At 38.4% G+C, this 18,469-nt stretch overlaps 1 protein-coding gene across 3 annotated transcripts in view; it reads right to left on the bottom strand.

Annotated features, from left to right (window-relative positions):
• Positions 1 to 2,525: 2,525 nt before the first annotated feature.
• HSPA4L (heat shock protein family A (Hsp70) member 4 like) overlaps positions 2,526 to 18,469 on the bottom strand; it is a 30,980-nt gene continuing 15,036 nt past the window's right edge. For 2 of the 3 annotated variants that reach the window (XM_080624963.1, XM_080624964.1), the window contains 8 exons: positions 17,436 to 17,638; positions 14,795 to 14,896; positions 14,150 to 14,287; positions 13,034 to 13,159; positions 11,825 to 11,932; positions 10,812 to 10,931; positions 10,203 to 10,364; positions 6,380 to 9,766 (listed from right to left, as the gene is read on the bottom strand). In XM_080624963.1, the coding sequence (XP_080481089.1) occupies positions 9,572 to 9,766; positions 10,203 to 10,364; positions 10,812 to 10,931; positions 11,825 to 11,932; positions 13,034 to 13,159; positions 14,150 to 14,287; positions 14,795 to 14,896; positions 17,436 to 17,638 (1,154 nt within the window). In that variant the 3' untranslated portion in view covers positions 6,380 to 9,571. Of the gene's footprint in view, positions 4,559 to 6,379; positions 9,767 to 10,202; positions 10,365 to 10,811; positions 10,932 to 11,824; positions 11,933 to 13,033; positions 13,160 to 14,149; positions 14,288 to 14,794; positions 14,897 to 17,435; positions 17,639 to 18,469 lie in introns of those variants that run through there. The other variant, XR_013957568.1, reaches the window with a different exon arrangement.

Genomic DNA, 18,469 nt, shown 5'->3' with positions numbered 1-18,469 from the left:
TTTTGTGCTGCATGTTCCAATATGAGGAATACTTTGACCTAATGGCTTCACATACGTAGCACTTCTCTTTCATTGTGTGCCTAGTTCTTATTAAAGCTTGAGGTTGGGCCTGTGTTTGAGGGTTGATAAGCCCGTGTTGAGCTTTGTGCTGATACGGCTGCACTAGTACTTGGGCAAGGCAGTTATACACTGGCAGGGGTATTTTTACAATGTGACTGAATTTTGGAGGTACATGAAGCACGATGTAGGTTTAGCTTTGAAACTCCTTTCTTAAACAAAAGCCCATGCTCAGCTTTAATTATTGAGTTCTTAGTTCTCCTCCCTGATACTTTGTCCTGCCATTAAGAAACCAGACTGGTTTTCCTTGAGAATTTTCCACGGCATGTTTATGCTCATGATACTTTATTGCTTAAGGCTGAAAAACAATAGTGTTACTACAGTGCAGTACAGTCTCTGTTCTGCCTTTCATAGCTTTGTGGTTTTTTTAAGCTTTCTTCACTTCAGATTCTGTACGTGGCTGCTCAGGAGAATGACATTTTTTGCTTAAGCATGCTCAGAAGAGATCTATGAATTCAGATGTCAGAATGTTTTGAGTTGTGAGAGGCTGGGAATTGAACAAGTATCTGGAGACCTGTGTGGTTTTGATGCTTCGCCTCACGCAGGAAAGGGCTGTGCTTCTCATTTGTCTGTCTGATGTTGAGTTCTCCAGAGGGAATCCCTTTTTGAGACAGAAAAAAGAACTGAAAACCTCTTCATTCTGCAAGTGACCCTGCCACTGCCATGCTGATCAAGAGAAAAATCCTTTCCTCACTTACCCTACCTCTGTGCTAGTGAAAATCCATTTATTTTGAGAAGGACTTTTTTTTTTTTTTTTTTTTTTAATCTAAATCCCTATCTTTAACAAACCAGTCAAACTTGTCAGCCATGGATTTAGTTTACTCATCTGTGAAATTTGACAACATGTTTCATCCTTAGCTAAGGAGTGTGGGTGGAGGGGAGTTATTTGTAATGTAAGTGAAAGAAAAAAGTTTGTGCAAAGAATGATGGTTTTCGAGATACTGTTATTAAATATAATCTGATTTGAGTAAAATGCTTAGGTGCAAATTGAGTAAAAAGCTTTGTTTCAATGGCTAATATATATTTTATGGACATTCCGACTGTTGAACCCTACCATCAAGTTACAGGCCCTGAAGCAATATTCCTAAGTGTGTGCTACAGGAATATTATGTTGCTTATGCAAATGCTGTCAAAGCCATGTGGATATTATTCTGGTTTTGCTAATTGTGTCAGACTACAGTGCCAGCATTTGAAAGTGCAGTGATACTAAGTGGAATTTCACCGTTTATGCCAGCATGAGCTTTTTTCCCTTCATATCTTTTGTACATCTTAGTGGTGTTACTGTATTTTAACGGTGTGTGGTATTGTTGAGTCCTGTCTCTAAATACCAAGTGTGAGATTAGTCACTGATGTACCACCAGAGCCAGGTAGACATCATGCCCTTAGTGTTTGGAAACAATTAGGTCATCGATGTGTTTTGCTATTTAAGCTGATGCCTTGGTTGTAAGTGTCTCCTGTAGTTGCTGCTGCGTGGAACATAGCGCCAGACTGTGCCAGGTTCTTAAGCAAGACATGAATTACTGAGACACTGTCTTTTCTGCTGTCTTCTCTGGAAGCTCGGTGTGTGTTCCTCAGTCAGCTTCTCCGTATGTTAGCCTGCTGTATTTGAAAGTCATACCTTCCTGATTTGACTTCCCCACTCTTGACTATAACTATTTGTTTGCAACTTCAGAACTCCATACATCAGTGGATATAAGTATATGATAGATGCATTGACTATGAAATGATTTTTGTGCCATTGCTGTAAAGCAAACACAATTGCAAAAGAATTATTACTAGTTGTGATTTACAGAGTAGTTGTGTTTCCCCTTTCTTTCCTGTTCATCAAACTTCTCCATGGCAATCAAGTGCCTTATATGCATATCTGTGTATCTTTCAAAAACGAAACAACATTTCTATTCTTTAACTGTACAACAGTAAATAACAGAGATTCTAGATGAGGTCAAGATCAACAGTGCTTGGTGTTTTGCATATACTTATTGATATTTTCCCTGCACAATTTGCTCTATATAGACCTGCTAAAAAGGAGACTTGCTCATAGTCAGATTGGAAATGTTTACCAGAGCTGGGGGCTGTATTGCTACTTCTCACTAGAATTAGCATTAAATTAATCATACAGTCTTCATGAACCTTGCTTACCAAATGAAAAGAATTCCTCACACCAATGTGAAAGTAACATCATCACAACACAGACGAAGGAGTTTCAAGTCAGTGCAGATATTTATGGGTTAGCACTTGCATTATGTCCCCTTAGGAGTGAAGTTCTGCCTGTTGTGGTTTAACCCCAGCCAGCAACAGAGCCCCACATAGCTGCTCACTTACTCATCCTGAGTGGGATCAGGGAGAGACTCAGAAGCCTCAGACTCACGGGTTGAGATAAAGACAATTTAATGGGACAGAAAAGGAATAAAATAATGCTAATAATAATGATAAAATAATTAGAATACACAAACTCCCAGTTTCTTGCGTACCTGCAGCCTGCTCGCTGGCCAGGCATGAGAAGCTGAAATGTCCTTGGCTTAGTATAAACACTACTTAGCAACAACTAAAACATTGGTGTGTTATCAGCATTGTTCTCAAACTACATCCAAAACACAGCACTGCACCAGCTACCATGAAGAAAATTGACTCTATCCCAGCCAAAACCAGAACGCTTGTAAAGTCAAACTTAAAACTCGAGGACAGATTTTTTTGCACAGCAACACTGCTATTTGGGTACCTACAGCTATTAACCAATTGAAATAAAAATCTCTTCAGTATTTCCCTAGGCTATTTTGTCATAAATTCTGATTGACTCTAAAGCTATTTTTGTATATTTTTAGTTGTAATTAGTACTCAGTTACAGAGCAGGCAGCTGGATTTGCAAGAAAGCTGAATCCCCTGGGTAGTGATACTTGCTAAGGTCATTTAGGTGGATTTGAAGTAAGAGATTTGAAACCTTCTTCAACAAAATATCATTCACATTGCTATATGCCTGCAAGAAATCCTAATTCTGGGAGGTTTTCCCCCCCCCCCTTTTTTTTTCAGTTCATACTTCACCATCAGGGCATGTGTCTGCCTCTTTGGCTTTGAAATTTGGTTTATTGACATTATCCATGAAAACAAAAAGTCACCTGAGCATAAGATGCAATTTATGCATTTTTTCCAGTTGTTTGCAGTCATGTTGTTCATCACTGGGACACTCTTGTTTTGAAATACTGTGACCAACACAGTCTCTGGGAATAAGCTGGTTTTGTTCTGTAAGCAGCAATTTTCTCCCTGAAATTGCACCAAGTCAGCTCCTTGAGATAGCGTTAGGATGTTGCAACACCAAAGGAGCTGATTTTCAGACAAAATTTGAAATCTGGGTCCTCACAATTTGTTTCAGTAGTGACGCAAATGCCATCAGTGTGACCTCACAGCTATGTCTTCAGTTCCTTGTGTGTTTCATCTAGCTACCTTCAGCTTTTTCTCATGTTCACCTCATTTTGCTGGAGTAGTGAATTTTCCTCTTCTGCAGCGTAACAGTGGAATTCTTTTTTTGATGGAGAGCATCCTTGCACAGCTGGTAAATACTGGATTGTAACCAGCTGGTTTACTAGTCTGAGATACTTTGATGGCAAAGTAGGTTAAGGGCAGTATTTTCCCCTCTGCTGACTGTTGTTGAGCACATGGAGTTGATTTTCAGAGCGTACATTTTACATATGAACGTGTGTATATGTACATGTGTGTGTATATGTACATACATGTGTGTACTTTTTTTCAATAGGAAGGACCTTTCCTCACTCCTAAATTCCAAACTTGTCTGTGAAATTAATGATGTCATTGAAATTGAAGTTTTTATTATACTTTTATTTATTGAGATCCAAAGTCTAGAAGAAATGCAGACTTTGTGAAGCTTTCAGTGGCATACTGAGGAAGATGGATATAAGCATGTGGAGTCATGTTGTGTTTTGATCCATTCTTGTAGGTCATGCAGATACTCTACAGTCATTACATACTGGTGAAGGGATTCCCATTGCACTGCCGAGACATGAAAGAATTCCTGGAGGAAGACCATGGACTGCTGCACTCCAGGATCTTCTCAGAGAGCCAACAGTGCCTGGAGCCATCAACTTCCCCAAGCAGTTCAAGATGCAAGAAAACTACTTTGAACTTGTTTGCATGTTGCAGTGAATCATTAGTGAGAGATGAATTACTTGAAATTTTACAATTTGTGGTCATCCAAGTGCACAAATCTGACTGGAGATGTGACCATGCCTGGAGTTCCCCAGAGGTAAAGCAGTACTATCCTTGGGCTGCACCATGTGGAGCAGAGTCCTGATGTCCTAGGCAATTCATCTAGCCGAGTTCGGCAGTAGAAGAGAGTCCACACAGCTAATCAGGACAGAGAATCCTGGGAGAAACTACATCTGGCTAAGCACGCAGCACAGGTGAGCCACCAGAAACGTCCGTTTCTTACCTGTAGTCAGTTGAACAAACAAACACGCATCAATTCATGACATCAGACAACACTTCTTTTAAGAACACTGATATAAAAATGAGGTCTTGGGTGCTCATTTATGGTTCAAGTAGCAGTTTATATATTTATTATAATTATACACAACCATGACAATCTATATTGCCATTCAAAAATAAATTGAAGTATTGTCAATTTGCACATGGTCTGTCACTAATAAGAATCCCATTTACATACAGAGTAAACATTTTGCATAATTAAACACTGCTTTCAATTCTGACACTCCCATCTCTTCCCTCCCCCCTCTTCTCTGGAACTATGTTTAGACTAGTAACCGAACGTTTCCAACTATGCAACATTCAGGGACTACCACCTTTTAAAAATCAATTTAATTATATCATTTCAGCACTTTGCGGAGGTGGCCGGTGGGTAAAGCTCCTAAAACAAGATATACAATTAAAATTATTCTTAGATAACATTGCTGCAATTCCTGCTTTTCATTGCTGGATATATTTCCTTCTGAACAGGAAAGATGGAAAACAGGGTTTAGTATCTGGATTAGGTAGGTCACATGAGCACACTCCTGGTTTAGTATCTGTTAACAGTCACCCTCACTTGTTTTCACTGTTAATTACATGTGTAGTAAGTGGCTGAAGCCTTCAAATTTCAACTGTGGAGAATTAAGAATTTGGCTCAGTCAGCCACCATACATTCTCTAGCTACTGAGTTTGTATTTATAGCCCAAATGTTACCTTGGGAGTTTAAATTAAAATTGATGAGGGATTAACTGCCTTTTGTTATCCAACATAGTTTTTATTACCTCTTTTGACAGTGAGTTTGTGTCCTCTGGTGCCTGAAAGGCTAGAAAGATCAGAGGCAGCATAACATTCTTTGATCCAGTTAAGGACAGCTCACAGCTAGTGGTAGCCAATGTAAGTGTCTTCAGAACATATAAGACACTGTGCTGACCCACAACTGAAGTCTGGGGTTCACTTTAGAAGTTAGCATATTAAAACAAGTGTGGTAAACACAGAAATGAAAACCCTGTTTTGGGTGATCAGATTCCTCATGATGCTAATTTATGGGAATTAAATTTAGCTTTGGATCAGCAAATGCAGCATATTTGTCAAATGGATCATGTTTTTCAAAGCCACTGTCTGAGACAAAAGTACTCAGGAAGCGAAGTCTCCTGCCAGCTCCTTGCCCTTTTCCTGTATTTACTTAAACATAATCCTTAACCAGAAAAAACCCTGAAATATGGAGTATTTAGAACAGTTAACAGGAACAATCTGTAACAGGTTGGAGTTCACCACACTGAGGTGCTTCAAAAGAATATTAAATAACTTCAAATACTGATCATACCAGTATTTACCAAGGAATATTATCAGTGGACAGATTGGATTATTTAGATTAACAGCCTTCAACTTGTATGTGGAAGAACCAAAAACCTCACCCAGCTTGCCATGGTAATGGTACCCCTCTGGCTGCCCATGCAGAACACTAGTTTCAGGACCATGTACTTTGCTTTCACCTCCCGTGCTGACATACCAATGGAGACAAGGGCAACTTCCCCTTCCACCATGTCTTCTTGGGATACCAAAATGGCAATACAGGTTAGGTGCTTCACCCAAAAAACTTGGGGGGATTCAGAATTCACCTGCCTACCTAGGTTTTGCAATCATGCCCAATGGCAGCATTTAAACACAGAAAGGAGAACACTGCCAGGGGCAAGCAAGGGAGAAGGTTTTGCATTCAAATTCAGACCCACATTCAAATTCAGGCCAGACAAGGCAGGCAGCTGTACTAGGTTATTCTGAGCATGTAGCACCCTTGTCATTCTGAAGAGTATAGAAGTTTAACTTCAAGAGATTGTTAAAAATCTATTTATGTTATATCTGACTGAAGTTCAAAGAAAACTGCTGTTTAAGCGACTGTAATAAAAAGACATGGAAAGAAAGCCATGACTCAGTTGTGAAAGAGCTCGCAGCAACTTAAGTTTAGTAAAGCAAATAAAATTTAAAGCCATTCCTTGAGCAAGCATTAATGCTCAAGACAGGAGGGAATAAGTCCTCTTTAAAGCAAAGCAGATGGTAGTGGTAAATAAAACACAGTATTTATGCTGTTTTGTAACTAAACTTTTACATGAAGTTTTAGCCCATGATTAACAAACCTTTAAAAAAACTCAAAAAAATCCAAAAAAACCAAAAACCCAACCCAAAACTGTACCACCAATACAGTTTTGCTACCCAGTTTTTGTGTGGGATGGAGTGAACATTTTCAAACACTAGAACATATTTTGTCCTCTATAAAATTTCAACTAAGACATTAGGGACAAATACCTGCTTTTAAAATACACCAGATGCAGAGTAACTACAATTGTGGGTTCCCTAACAAAACCTGTTAGCTTATGTTGCAAGACACTAATTCTGGGGCTGTTGGGGTAGCCACACTCACTGAGCCTGATACACAAAATTGTGCACAGCTTATGTAAGTACTTAAGAACCTTAAATCAGTGTCCTGGTAGGATTTGCTTATTGTAGCAGAAAACAGATTACATGTTAACAAGTTATGTGTTCACATGTTCATATGAAGCTCTGTACAAAGAACTACTTTGTCCTTCCAAATGGAATTCTTCATATGTACATCAGGAATCAGCTGCAATGAGCAGTCTGTGGGTAATATTATCCCTCTTCACCAGGGATTTAGAGACAGAGCAGATGCATAAAGAAAAAAAAAAAAAACCACACCACAGAAAACCCTATCCTAATAAGAAAACCTTAGATACTGCTTTGCTGTATCTGGTTTTAAGCTTGCTGTGTAATTATTCTAGCCTTTATACCTAAGAATTCCCTCAACTATTTGTACTGTAGCATTAAACATCTGATGATCACAAGCAGAAGACCTACACTTGACCTTTTATCTATGGGAGAGCTTACGCTGGACATTCCCAGTGTTTGAGCTCTTCTGCCAGGTATCAGCAAATCTACTAGACAAATTAATGTGTAGGAAGCCAATACTTCAGAATGTTACTCACTACACTGCTGTGGTAAATATTTATACTGTTAAAGCCTATAGGACCAAAGGTAGCTCAGTCCTGTACTCACCCCTAGGACAACAGACACTGAAGTACTGTCACCCCCTTCAGTGCCACAGATGCGTGACTGGAACAGCAGAATTCAAGACTGAGGTTGCAGAGTAGCTGCAGGTCTTCAAGGTCAGTTTTTATTCAAGGGCTTTAAATAGGTAAACTCAGGGTGCCAGACCTTCCACAGCTGAATGCACAGAGGAACATTAGAGCAAAGTATGTGCATCTCTGTCACCTGATGTCAATCATGAAGATACAGTTCTAGCACTTGAGCCTGTTTAGCAGTTTTATATACAGCTGTACATGATGCTTCCTTTTCCTGTGGGAATATTTGAAGAGTGCAGTTTACCTCTACCAACTTTAGCCTGAGTGACAGACTACTCTTTGTAGCATGACCAGTAGCAGAACATGAAGGGCATGTTTGGAGAGAAAATGTCTGCCAAAGCCAAAAACAAGAGCACAACCCTTCATTTGTTCACAGTAACAGGCTTGCACAGAACTGCTGCAGTAATGCCTGACACGTTAACACCTCAATACATATCGGCAATAGAGTTCAAGTCACTAAAATGTTACATTGCAACTAGTCTTGGTCTCATGTGCTGACTTAGAAACCACTTCTAAGTAGCTGAAGTAGCCCATTACTCTTCTGGTAATAGAAGAGCTGTTTAAAGTCGAAAGTGACTTGCACTGGCAAGTGCTACAGCACCTTGGTGACTGACAGAAGCATTCAGTATACAGGAACATACACTGGACCATGACAATGTCCCAGATGTGTGTCCAACATGTATCAAAGAAAACAGTGACTCAACTGTGTAATACATTACAGACACTTTCATTAGGTCAACTAAATGACCAAAGATAACTGGTAAGCTATGCTACTTCATCAAGTAGATCCCATCTTTGGGGTAATAATATCCAGTTTTTAAGTTCTTTTGTTTAGCTCCTTGACCAAAAGGTTTATACATCAAGTACTAAGGCTTAAGTAAGCTCTCAGGATCTCTTTCAAGTTTGCAACAGCATTTAAGCAAATTCAAAACCAGGGTGCCCAAACCCAGCTCACATAACACAATTTCTGTTGTTTCCCCTTCCCAGCACAAGATATAATCAAGATGTAGATTTCATTCCAAACAGAAGTAGAAATAGTAATGTGCAGTAAGTCATTTTCAAGGGAAAGCCATCCAACAGTCCTTGTATTTTCTATCCCCTTGTACTATTATCATTAGCATCATCCTATCGTAAGCACAGTACATTATGTACAGCAATGTGTACTGAGACCATTCGCCTACTTCAGCATGTGGCAGAGGCATTATGCTGAGTTATTTTGTAACTAATACTGGTACTGGTATGGGAATCTCAAATGTTTTAAGCTTGTATTCTGTTTATATGAAAAAGACCAAACAATTCTCATGGTACTTCAATGAGATGGACTAGAATGCCAACTAACTTCTATTTTAATATTTAAATTATAACAATACAATAAACTAGAAAAGGTCAGTGCTTCAAGTGACAAGTTTTGCCACTTCAATTCCAATATTTTTCCAAAATAAAGATGCAATTAGATCTACACTTGAGCATCAGTAGTGCAATACAGTATCCTTTCCTGAATAAAGGAGCTGAGGTTTATCCACAATAAAAGCTTTAAATAAGGTAGATTGTTGCCGTTTATATATCAATTCTGTATGTTTGATATAAAATATATTGGGAAAGCTTAAACTGACTTATACAATCTACATTTGGCTAAAGCTCCACATAAGCAGCATCAGTGGAAATGAACAGAGATGTACTTAATATAAAACACTTTCAAAACTACTCAGCAACAAATAACAGAAGGTTGACTAAGAATAACTGAACATCCGAGGTGTGTACCAGACAAAAAGAATGGACCCTGTGGTTACTTGCACTATTTTAATTGGGTAAAAGAAATGCAAGATTTAGTCCACTTCCATTTCTCCAGGGGGTTTGGTCTGCGGAGAATTGTCCTTCGTTGGTTCAGGTTTTGTTTCAGTACCGCTCTGTCCGTTCACTGGTCCATTGTGTTCACCATTAGCTTTTGACTGCCCATCACTGGGAGGCTCTATCTTCGGTCTGGGCTTGTATATAATGGGGTTACAGAAGTTATCCAATTCCTAGTTGTAACAGAAGTGAGACAGCAAGTTTGTTTGGTGGCACAGGAATCACATTCAACTAAAATGTCTGAAATTTGCTTCTGCTTCTTAATTACCTGGAAATTTAATTTTCAAGGACTAGAACTTTTCAGTTCTATCAGCTTAAAATAAAACCTTTCACTAGCTAAAGAGCTGCCAATCTGTTAAAAGCCTGTATGGCAGTGCATTTTCTAGTAAGCCTGGTGCTGTAACTTGGGCTATTTTAAAAAAGGTTATACAGAGGTACTACTGTAAATCAAGAACCACAGCTGAAGATCAGTAAAACTACTGCTCTCTCTGTATGGATCTTTTTAATAGCTTTAAGATCCCTGCAGACATATTCTTACTCAATACAGAGTCCAGAATCTCACTTAAGGACAAACTTACTAGAATGCAACAAGTACAAGGATTTTTTTACCTTAGATTTTGTCAATATTTCTGCCACTTTTACAACTGGATCCTGAGTTAGACTTAGTTTGTTCTGGGCATTCATTTTGCTGTTCAGCCAATTCATTGCCTCACTGATGTATTTTTCCACCTTCTCCATCTCAGCAGGATCTAGGTGATCATACTTTTCATCCTAAGGAAAGATGTATAGTAATTAATATATGCTTCTCACCCAATTAAGAATTTCATGGACACATAATAAAATAGGGTAACATTGCTACAACCTGATAGAAGTAGTTTTTAAACAAGCTCAGTATCAGGAACAACTGCAGAGCACCACAGACAGGACACTATTTTTAGACACTGGAAATACTGATTTTAAGTGCACACTGTTCAAGTGCAGGACAGTAAGGAAGCTTTAAAACTGACCATAAAAAAAGTGACTGATTAATTTATGTTCTCATGAAGAAGCTATTTTTGCTAGCAACTCAGAACAGTTTTACAAGTTCTCAGGAGGAGAAGCAGAACAGCCATTTTAAAGCAGCTTAACAGGTAATCCTATAGGATTCTTTTTAAACACAAAAAACTACAGCCAAACTGAAACACCCGTAACAGTTCATCCCCGATGAGTTTGCCCTACCTTATTTTTGTATGCTTCCACTGCTTTCATAAGGAGCTGTATCTTCTTGCCCAGGTCATTTAAAACTTTTGGTCTCTCTGCATGTTCCATGTATCTTTCCTGAATAGGCTGTCCAAATTTCTGGAAACAAGCACAGAGATCTTGATAAAATACAAGTTTACTCTGGGGTCTAATACTGAAATACAGCACTGGTAGGAAGGCTGCCTTTAACTCCTTTTCTCACCCATTCAAGAGCTTAACCTTTGCATTTTACTTTAGTGCCACAAAAACCCCCCAGATGTTTTAACACAGGAGTAGTGACTCTCTTTGTTTGGCTTCTTATTTTGCAGTTATTTTCACCAAAATCAGCATCTGGAACAAGGCAAGATTTACATGGATGGTTTAATTTTGAAGTAGTTATCCTGGAATGTTCTTGTTTTCTCCACTTCTTTTTAACCCTTCTCTTGAACACTGGTAACCCAGGCAAGACAGCAGTTGTCAGTATGTATGTTTCCATCAGTTAGCCCTCCCCCAAATGAAATCTGACTCTTCAACCTTTATCATTAGATATTAGACCAAAAATTTAGTTTTATGATACAGGTTTAAAAGACCACTGAAAACAGGAAAACCAGAGCATATATTCTGGAGCACAATTCTGAATACCCGGGAGAGGAGTCAAACTACTCAAAAGCCTCTTTCAGACTGTAACAAGACTAACAGAGAATTACAACAGCAATTACTTCATTGTCACTAGTGACAGTCTGCTTCACTTTGACTGTTTTCGAATTTGGAGTACACCTGACATTAAAGCTAAATTCTAGTTCCAAACATTCTCTTCATTTCATAGCTCAGCTACATTCAGATAACTTTTAAGTATGGACACTCAGGTTTTAAGTGATTTACAAAACTCATGCATGGTGTGCACACACACATCAATCATTAAAAGAGTTCTGGTTACTTAACCATATGTTTATGTAAATGCCCCCACTCACAAATACACACACATTTTTCTAGAAAGCAACTGAAAATCTTACTCTTAATTCCTGAAGCTTATCCATGTATACTTGTTTAGGCTGGTCCTCTCCATCTTCATAAAGCCAGTTTTCTGTATCCTCCAACATCAAAGTCAGCTTGTTCGCATCCTGTGAAGCAAGTTAGGGACATGCTACTTCAGAGGAGATCACGACAAATGAGCCTTATCCTCTCAGCACACAAAGAAACCCCCTGCTCAAAAGACTGTTTCATCAGAGTATTCAAAGTGACCGTGAAAGAAAACAGTAATTAACCTACTTCAAAGCCAAGATTTTGCAGTATGATAGAAGAAACCTTAGTAATCTGATTTGCAGATGGAGTTCATGGAAGTTACACAGCTTCAGGACTGATTTTAGAAGAAAGGACATCAACATTCTGGCTTATTATCCTTACATGGGAAGTACTGCTTCTCAGGTTCTCTGATCACAGGATGAAGATGACTAGACAAATTTGGAAACTATATACATAGTTGAAGGCAAAATTGTTTTAATTGGACTGTAATGGCTATAAACAAAGATGTTATCTTTAATTGTTTAGAAATAAAAGATCTTACCTATCCCCATAACTTACCCAAGAGATTGTTTTGAAAGTGGTATGGGAAAGACAGCCTCACACTTTTGAGTTTAGACTGGAAGAGCATCTGTGCTGTGCTGCTGACCAGGTAATCCAGAGAGCAGACCTTAAAACTGCTGCTGGATGTTAGTTGTTTCAACTGGTGGCTTATATACCAGCCACTTTCATTTAGATGGCTGTTACAGAGGCACAACTGTAGGACATGTGTTCTTTCAATGCTGCTTTTGCAGAGGCCTAGTGTACAGTTTTCTTCGCTACCTTTACCTGAAATTTCAGTAACTTACCCCGCTTGGAAACAGACAAATCACATAGCTACAGACACTCCATTTCTGTTCTTTTTAATCCTGTCCACTCACACCATTTAGAAGCTTGTAGTGATCTGTCCTGCTTTCCTACCCCACCACAAGGTTTTTCTTTTCCACCTGAATTCCAATCTTTCCTTGCCACTGAACAGCTTCTCAATGAAGAACTCTGCATGTCAAGTGTCAGGTGGAAGCACAGTTTGAACTTCTGTGAAGTTAACCAATTTCATATTCCAAAAGACATTTAAGAGATCCCTGCAGCCTCATAACCCATGCTGAGAACTCACAAGTACAAAGACATTTTTTTACAGCCGTTGAAACACAGGCAAGTCTTACTTCTTCAGTGATGCATTTCTCAAACACTCCACACAGCTTGTCTCTGAAGTCATACACATACTCTTCAACAGCATTCTTAGCATCATTTCTTTCTTTCTCAAGCTTGTCTTGCATCATCATCTTCCCCTAGGGCAAAAAAAAAAGCTTATATAAGAATTAAAAGCATTTTAGATATCAAGCTTCATGATTACTCTCTCGACACTATACCACAGAACTTTGCAGAAGCAGCCTGCTACTTCACAATTACTGACTGTAACTTTCACTTTTGTGTTAAGTCATGCTTACTGAAGGCAGAACACGAACAGGGTTAAAAAATGAGGTCATATTTGGAAGTTGTTTGGCAAGTGCTTCAACAAACTGATCAGGTATTAATTATGATCCGATCACAACAGGGGACTCGAAGTAAAGTACAAGTCTTGACTGTGGTTTGGCAGTCTCTAGGAATCATTCTGCCCTACAAAATTATTTAAGACTTTATTCTTCAGACTGACCATCATTCAGAGAAGAGATTATGCTTGTGGGATCTTCACAAACGTGACACCTACACAGTTCAGAAAGGACCTCCCAAAAAGGCATGTTTTGTGCATGTTATAAGACTTCCCTACTGATATAGGAATTGAATGGCAAAAACATGACCTAGTGAAGCACACAGCTTCTGCAGAGCACCAAAAGGTGCAAGTGCTACTCCTGACCAGTATCAGGTCAGTCAGCAACAATTAGTCTTCTTGTAACATACTGTGCAGCCTTCCCTGGCTGCCTGCCTGCCTGCCTGAAGACAAAATTGACACTTTGGGTAATGACAGGCTAATAGGTCAAACTTGGGCACCTGGCTAGTTCAGCCTTGTGAAATTGGTGAGTTTCACAAAAAAAAAAAAAAAAAACACCCAAACAAAAACAAACCTAAAAAACCCCACAAAAGCCACACAAACCCAAAAAGCCCCCAACCAAAAAAAAAAACCAAAACCAAAAACCAAACCAAAAAACCAGAAAAAAACCCCAACCAAAACAAACCCCAAAGAATTCTGAATTAGGTAAAAAGTTTATGGCTTCATATACTTTCTGCATAATTCTTTCCAGGGACATTCATCTGAGTACTCATCTGTTTATGCTGCTTACCTCATTTTCAATATAGCAATTGATAAGATCTTGTCCCAGCTGTCTATAGAGGCTCGCCTGTATAGGGAGGTCAATACTCTTGACTTTTGTTTTAGCCTTTGGCTGGGCTGGATGTTCATGCATGTCTCCAGAAGCAATCTATAGAAACATTTACACTACTAAGAAGCTTTTAAGAATAGAAATATGACCATGTTTATGCCCCCCAAAAAGACAAAAATAGAAAGACAGCTACAGATTAATCATATGTAAATGAAGCACCTAATTATTCCTCTGCTATTCGAAATCACCACTACCTTAGTTTTGAACCAAATTAGTGGAATTCAGTTTCTTTAAACATCATGTAAAGAGCTGTCGAGAAAACTTGTTCAACAGCTAAAGACACTGCATATTCTCCTTGATAACGTTTCCCCCTATTCAATCTCCATTATAAAGCTGTGTTAAACAAGCTTACTTCAAAGCCTTAGTCACATACTGTGTTGAAAATGAAAGCTCTAAGATAGGATTCTTAGCTTAGCCATTTCAATATAGCTGTACTCCTCTCAATATCGTCCCATCTTTTGCACCTAGTAAGATCAACAAACACACTGGGCAAAACAAGCCTAAGGGAAGCCACATTACATTTACTTATCAATACTGAATACAAACTTTTGCTTCTGCTGCTGCATTTTCAGTTTCCTCATCTGCTTGGTTCTGTTGTTCAGCTTGACTTTTCTGAACACCTTCCTCTTGATCAACCTGCATTTTATCCTAGAAAAAAGAGTTACGTAACTGAATGCAAAGGTTTGCTGTAAGATTTAAGACTGATGTCAAGTACAGTAGATCACAGACAATATATGGACTTATGAGGCAATCTTCAGACTTTCTGAATCACTAGGTTTAAACAGGCATTTTGATTAACTTGTATTCCTAGCTTTTCCAAATTACACGAAAGCTCTATTCTGCCTGTCCACCTTGAAATAATTAAGTTGCCATGAGTCCCTATTATAAAGTTACATTAAGCCTTGTGAATACTCCACTTTAAACTAGAAATAAATAAAAATGTATGCAAAGAACATTCTAGAAACATACCACCACCACAGGCAATAGCAATAGGTTCTCTATGGAACAGCAAGAACTTTCACCTCCTACCATTTTCAATCTAAACTTTAAAGTTTGTAATCCCAAGCAGAATTTAGTAACTGTTAGCTGCATCTGTCTCATGGGACCATAACAATTAGTTCCTATAGTAGCCTCTTGGCACACAATACCAACTGTCTTCCCTCCCTGCCACTAAAAATTAACCAAGTTTCACTTAAACTTATCCGTAATTCACCTATGCTTTAGTCTAAATTTAAGGATCTTAAAGATATCGCCAATTACTGTGCTGAGCACTTGATTTAGTTTAAGTAATACAATTCCTTGCCACCATTGCAAAACGCTTCTAATAACATAGTCAAATACAAGCCTACAGTTTTCAGGATGACTCCAATACTTGGGACATCCAGAGCATCAATGACTATGGAGCGTGTAGCCAAGGTCTCAAAGGTCTAAGATTACTTCCATTACAAGGAATTACCGGATTCACAAAATACATATGCATGCAAAATAACTTAGTTAGTTCTGCAAGACACAAGAACTAATTTAAGGATTTCAAACTCAAGCACAGGTGCCTGTGTTAATTTTTAGCTATACTAACTGATTCAGCAATCTTTTAATGATAAAAATTGAAATCAAGAAGACTAATTTTACCAGACACATGTCACTTCAGAGTAGGAGAAAAAAAAATATAAATACCCTCACATGCTGTTCTTACTGTTCACACAGAAAAGGCAACAACTGGAAGGAACTGTTTTGCCTACAAAGAAAGGCTAACGTGGGGGGGAGGGGGAATAATACATATATACACCACAAACCTCCTCCTCAGAGTCGAGGGTATCATCCTCAGTAATGAAAGGTAATTGCTGACAAGCACCATTGTAAAACAGAAGATGTGTTAGTTGAATGGAAGTACTACAGACTGAAAGCCTGAAGATGGACGTAGTTACTCTTGTACTGAACACAGTTTACTGCATCCTAGTAACGTCCACATGCAGGACACCTATTACATTACATGCCAGCTGTCATTCTGAACTGTTATTCACTTCCATACAAGTATCAGAGGCAGAGCACTTGTCCACAAGGAACTGCATCATGTTTGGCATTACAAATACTCTCAACTTCCTGGAAAGCAGTATAGTATTTCAGGAGTTGCTTACATCAATTATGTAATGCTAATTGTGTAACCACTTGCTCCAATTCCTGTAGTATACACACCTAAAGTGACAAAAGCTGCTAAGGACATTCTAAGAGACAATTAAAAGAAATGCATTCACCCCTTCCCCTCTAAGTAAAGCTGCCAAATGTTTGCTTTCCGTCCAACCTTACTCTTCAAGGGCACCCACCCTCAGTATATGCCTGACAGCCTGTGAGACCGGTCACTCTGCTGAGCACTTGGCAATCTCCAGGACAGCAGGAATGTGAAGCAGCAGCTTGCCCACTGCTTTATCCTCTTTTTCTCTACACTGTCATCTCTCTCCCCTGTGAGCTGTGACATAACCAAAATCCCAAGCTGCAGGAGGGCACAAGGGAAAAAGAAAGGCTGTTGAGGCCATGGCATGCTGCAACATGGCTCCCTGACACCCAGCCCTCAACTCTACAGCGTCAAATGTAATAGCTGCACCTCATTACTCTTAGCATGCAGTGCACTATGAAGTTGATCCTCCTAAAACTAGAATGAAGAGAAGTTTATCTTGCAAATTTCTCATGAAAATGACAAAGGTGCTGCACATTTATTTCCAGTAATTTTCCCCTATGAGCCACCAAATCAGTTTGTGAGAACTTAATGTACTTCAGTACCAGCAGAAGCGCCTTTAGTGAACGAATGTTTACCAAGAACAAGTTTTCCACGTATAAAGCAATACCACATTTTTACCACATGAAAATGTAGTACTTGAGGAAAAATGAACCTGCCATTTTATAGCAACACTAAATAACACTAGAGACTAGTATAGAGGTGGTAAAGAAAAAAAAAACACAACTGTTTTTCTCTTTAGAATCTGGTTTAACATTCTTTTTTAGTGCTTTAGCTTTTAGTGCCACATGTCACCAGTAGCTTAATAATAAAAATGAAGAAATGTGTTACATAACTGAAACAATAACATAAGGGTGGAGAAGCAGCAACTGTCTAAAGCATACACTATGATTTAATCTCTTATTGCTGGCTCTCATCAGAATTACAAGGAGTGTAGATATTTATAAGTTTACATACCAGCTCATCATCTCTGCCTTGGTTCTTAGTTGATGATTCAGTGTCCATAGGAGTGTCATTGTGATCTCCTTCTATGTTCTGTCTCTCTATTATAGAAGCATTAGCCACACTGAAAAGGCCATGAATATTGACACGCACTTTAACTTTCACTTTGGAACTGTCACCATCATGTTGGGGACCCACATTTTGAACAGTGAAACGCCCTTGCGAAAAAAATAAAGATGGTTTTAATTTTTCTTCCAAAAAATAGTGAGAAAAAAAAATTAAATAAAATACAACTCTTAAGGGTGTTAATTTACATAGTAACTTCATGTAACTTTAAACTTTTTAAACTTAAAAACTATTTGGAAACTTCCTACGTAGTTATCGATTTTACAACATTAACTGCAGCTACATAAATGAGAACCTGCTTAGTTAAGATGGTTTTGCTTTATCTGTATTTCATTAAAAAAAATTTAAAAACAAGCTATCATTTTATTAGGTATTCTACTTCTCTGTTCTTCTCTAACCATTGCTCTAAAGAGCCTACTCCATCCTGAATAGGTCCTTTGTCCACATAACATAAATTTTGCACTTCAAAAAGAAAACTGTATTTGAATTTGGTTAACACTGATGCACTACACATTTTGGAGCATGAACAGTGCTTATCAAGGCTTCAGGAAGCAAAAAGTTTTGATACTTCATCTTGCAACTTGCTGAAAATTCAAGTGTAAACAACACAGACAGTGCATACATAAAGGAGAATGTTTTTTCCTAAAGACAACAGACCTATTGCGCAGACAGCTAAATAGGTAGCATCAAGTTTCTATCCAATTCATAAATCAGTAAATAAAATTATGTATTTGTTTAAAGACCCTTAGGAATATACTAATAACTGCAAGTAAGGTATTATTAGCTACCAGGAAACTTACTCATACCATCTAATACTTTAGACTCTACTACAGATGCTTATTAAATTCATCTTGTATGTTCAGATTAATGGCATGAGACATGCCAGATACCTGGCTGGACAGATAACTATCTAGTCTAACAGA

This window comes from Psittacula echo (assembly GCF_963264785.1).
Source record: "Psittacula echo genome assembly, chromosome: 1".
Lineage (NCBI taxonomy): Eukaryota > Metazoa > Chordata > Aves > Psittaciformes > Psittacidae > Psittacula > Psittacula echo.
Note: the sequence above shows the minus strand (reverse complement) of the source record. Positions and strands in the feature narration are given on the sequence as shown.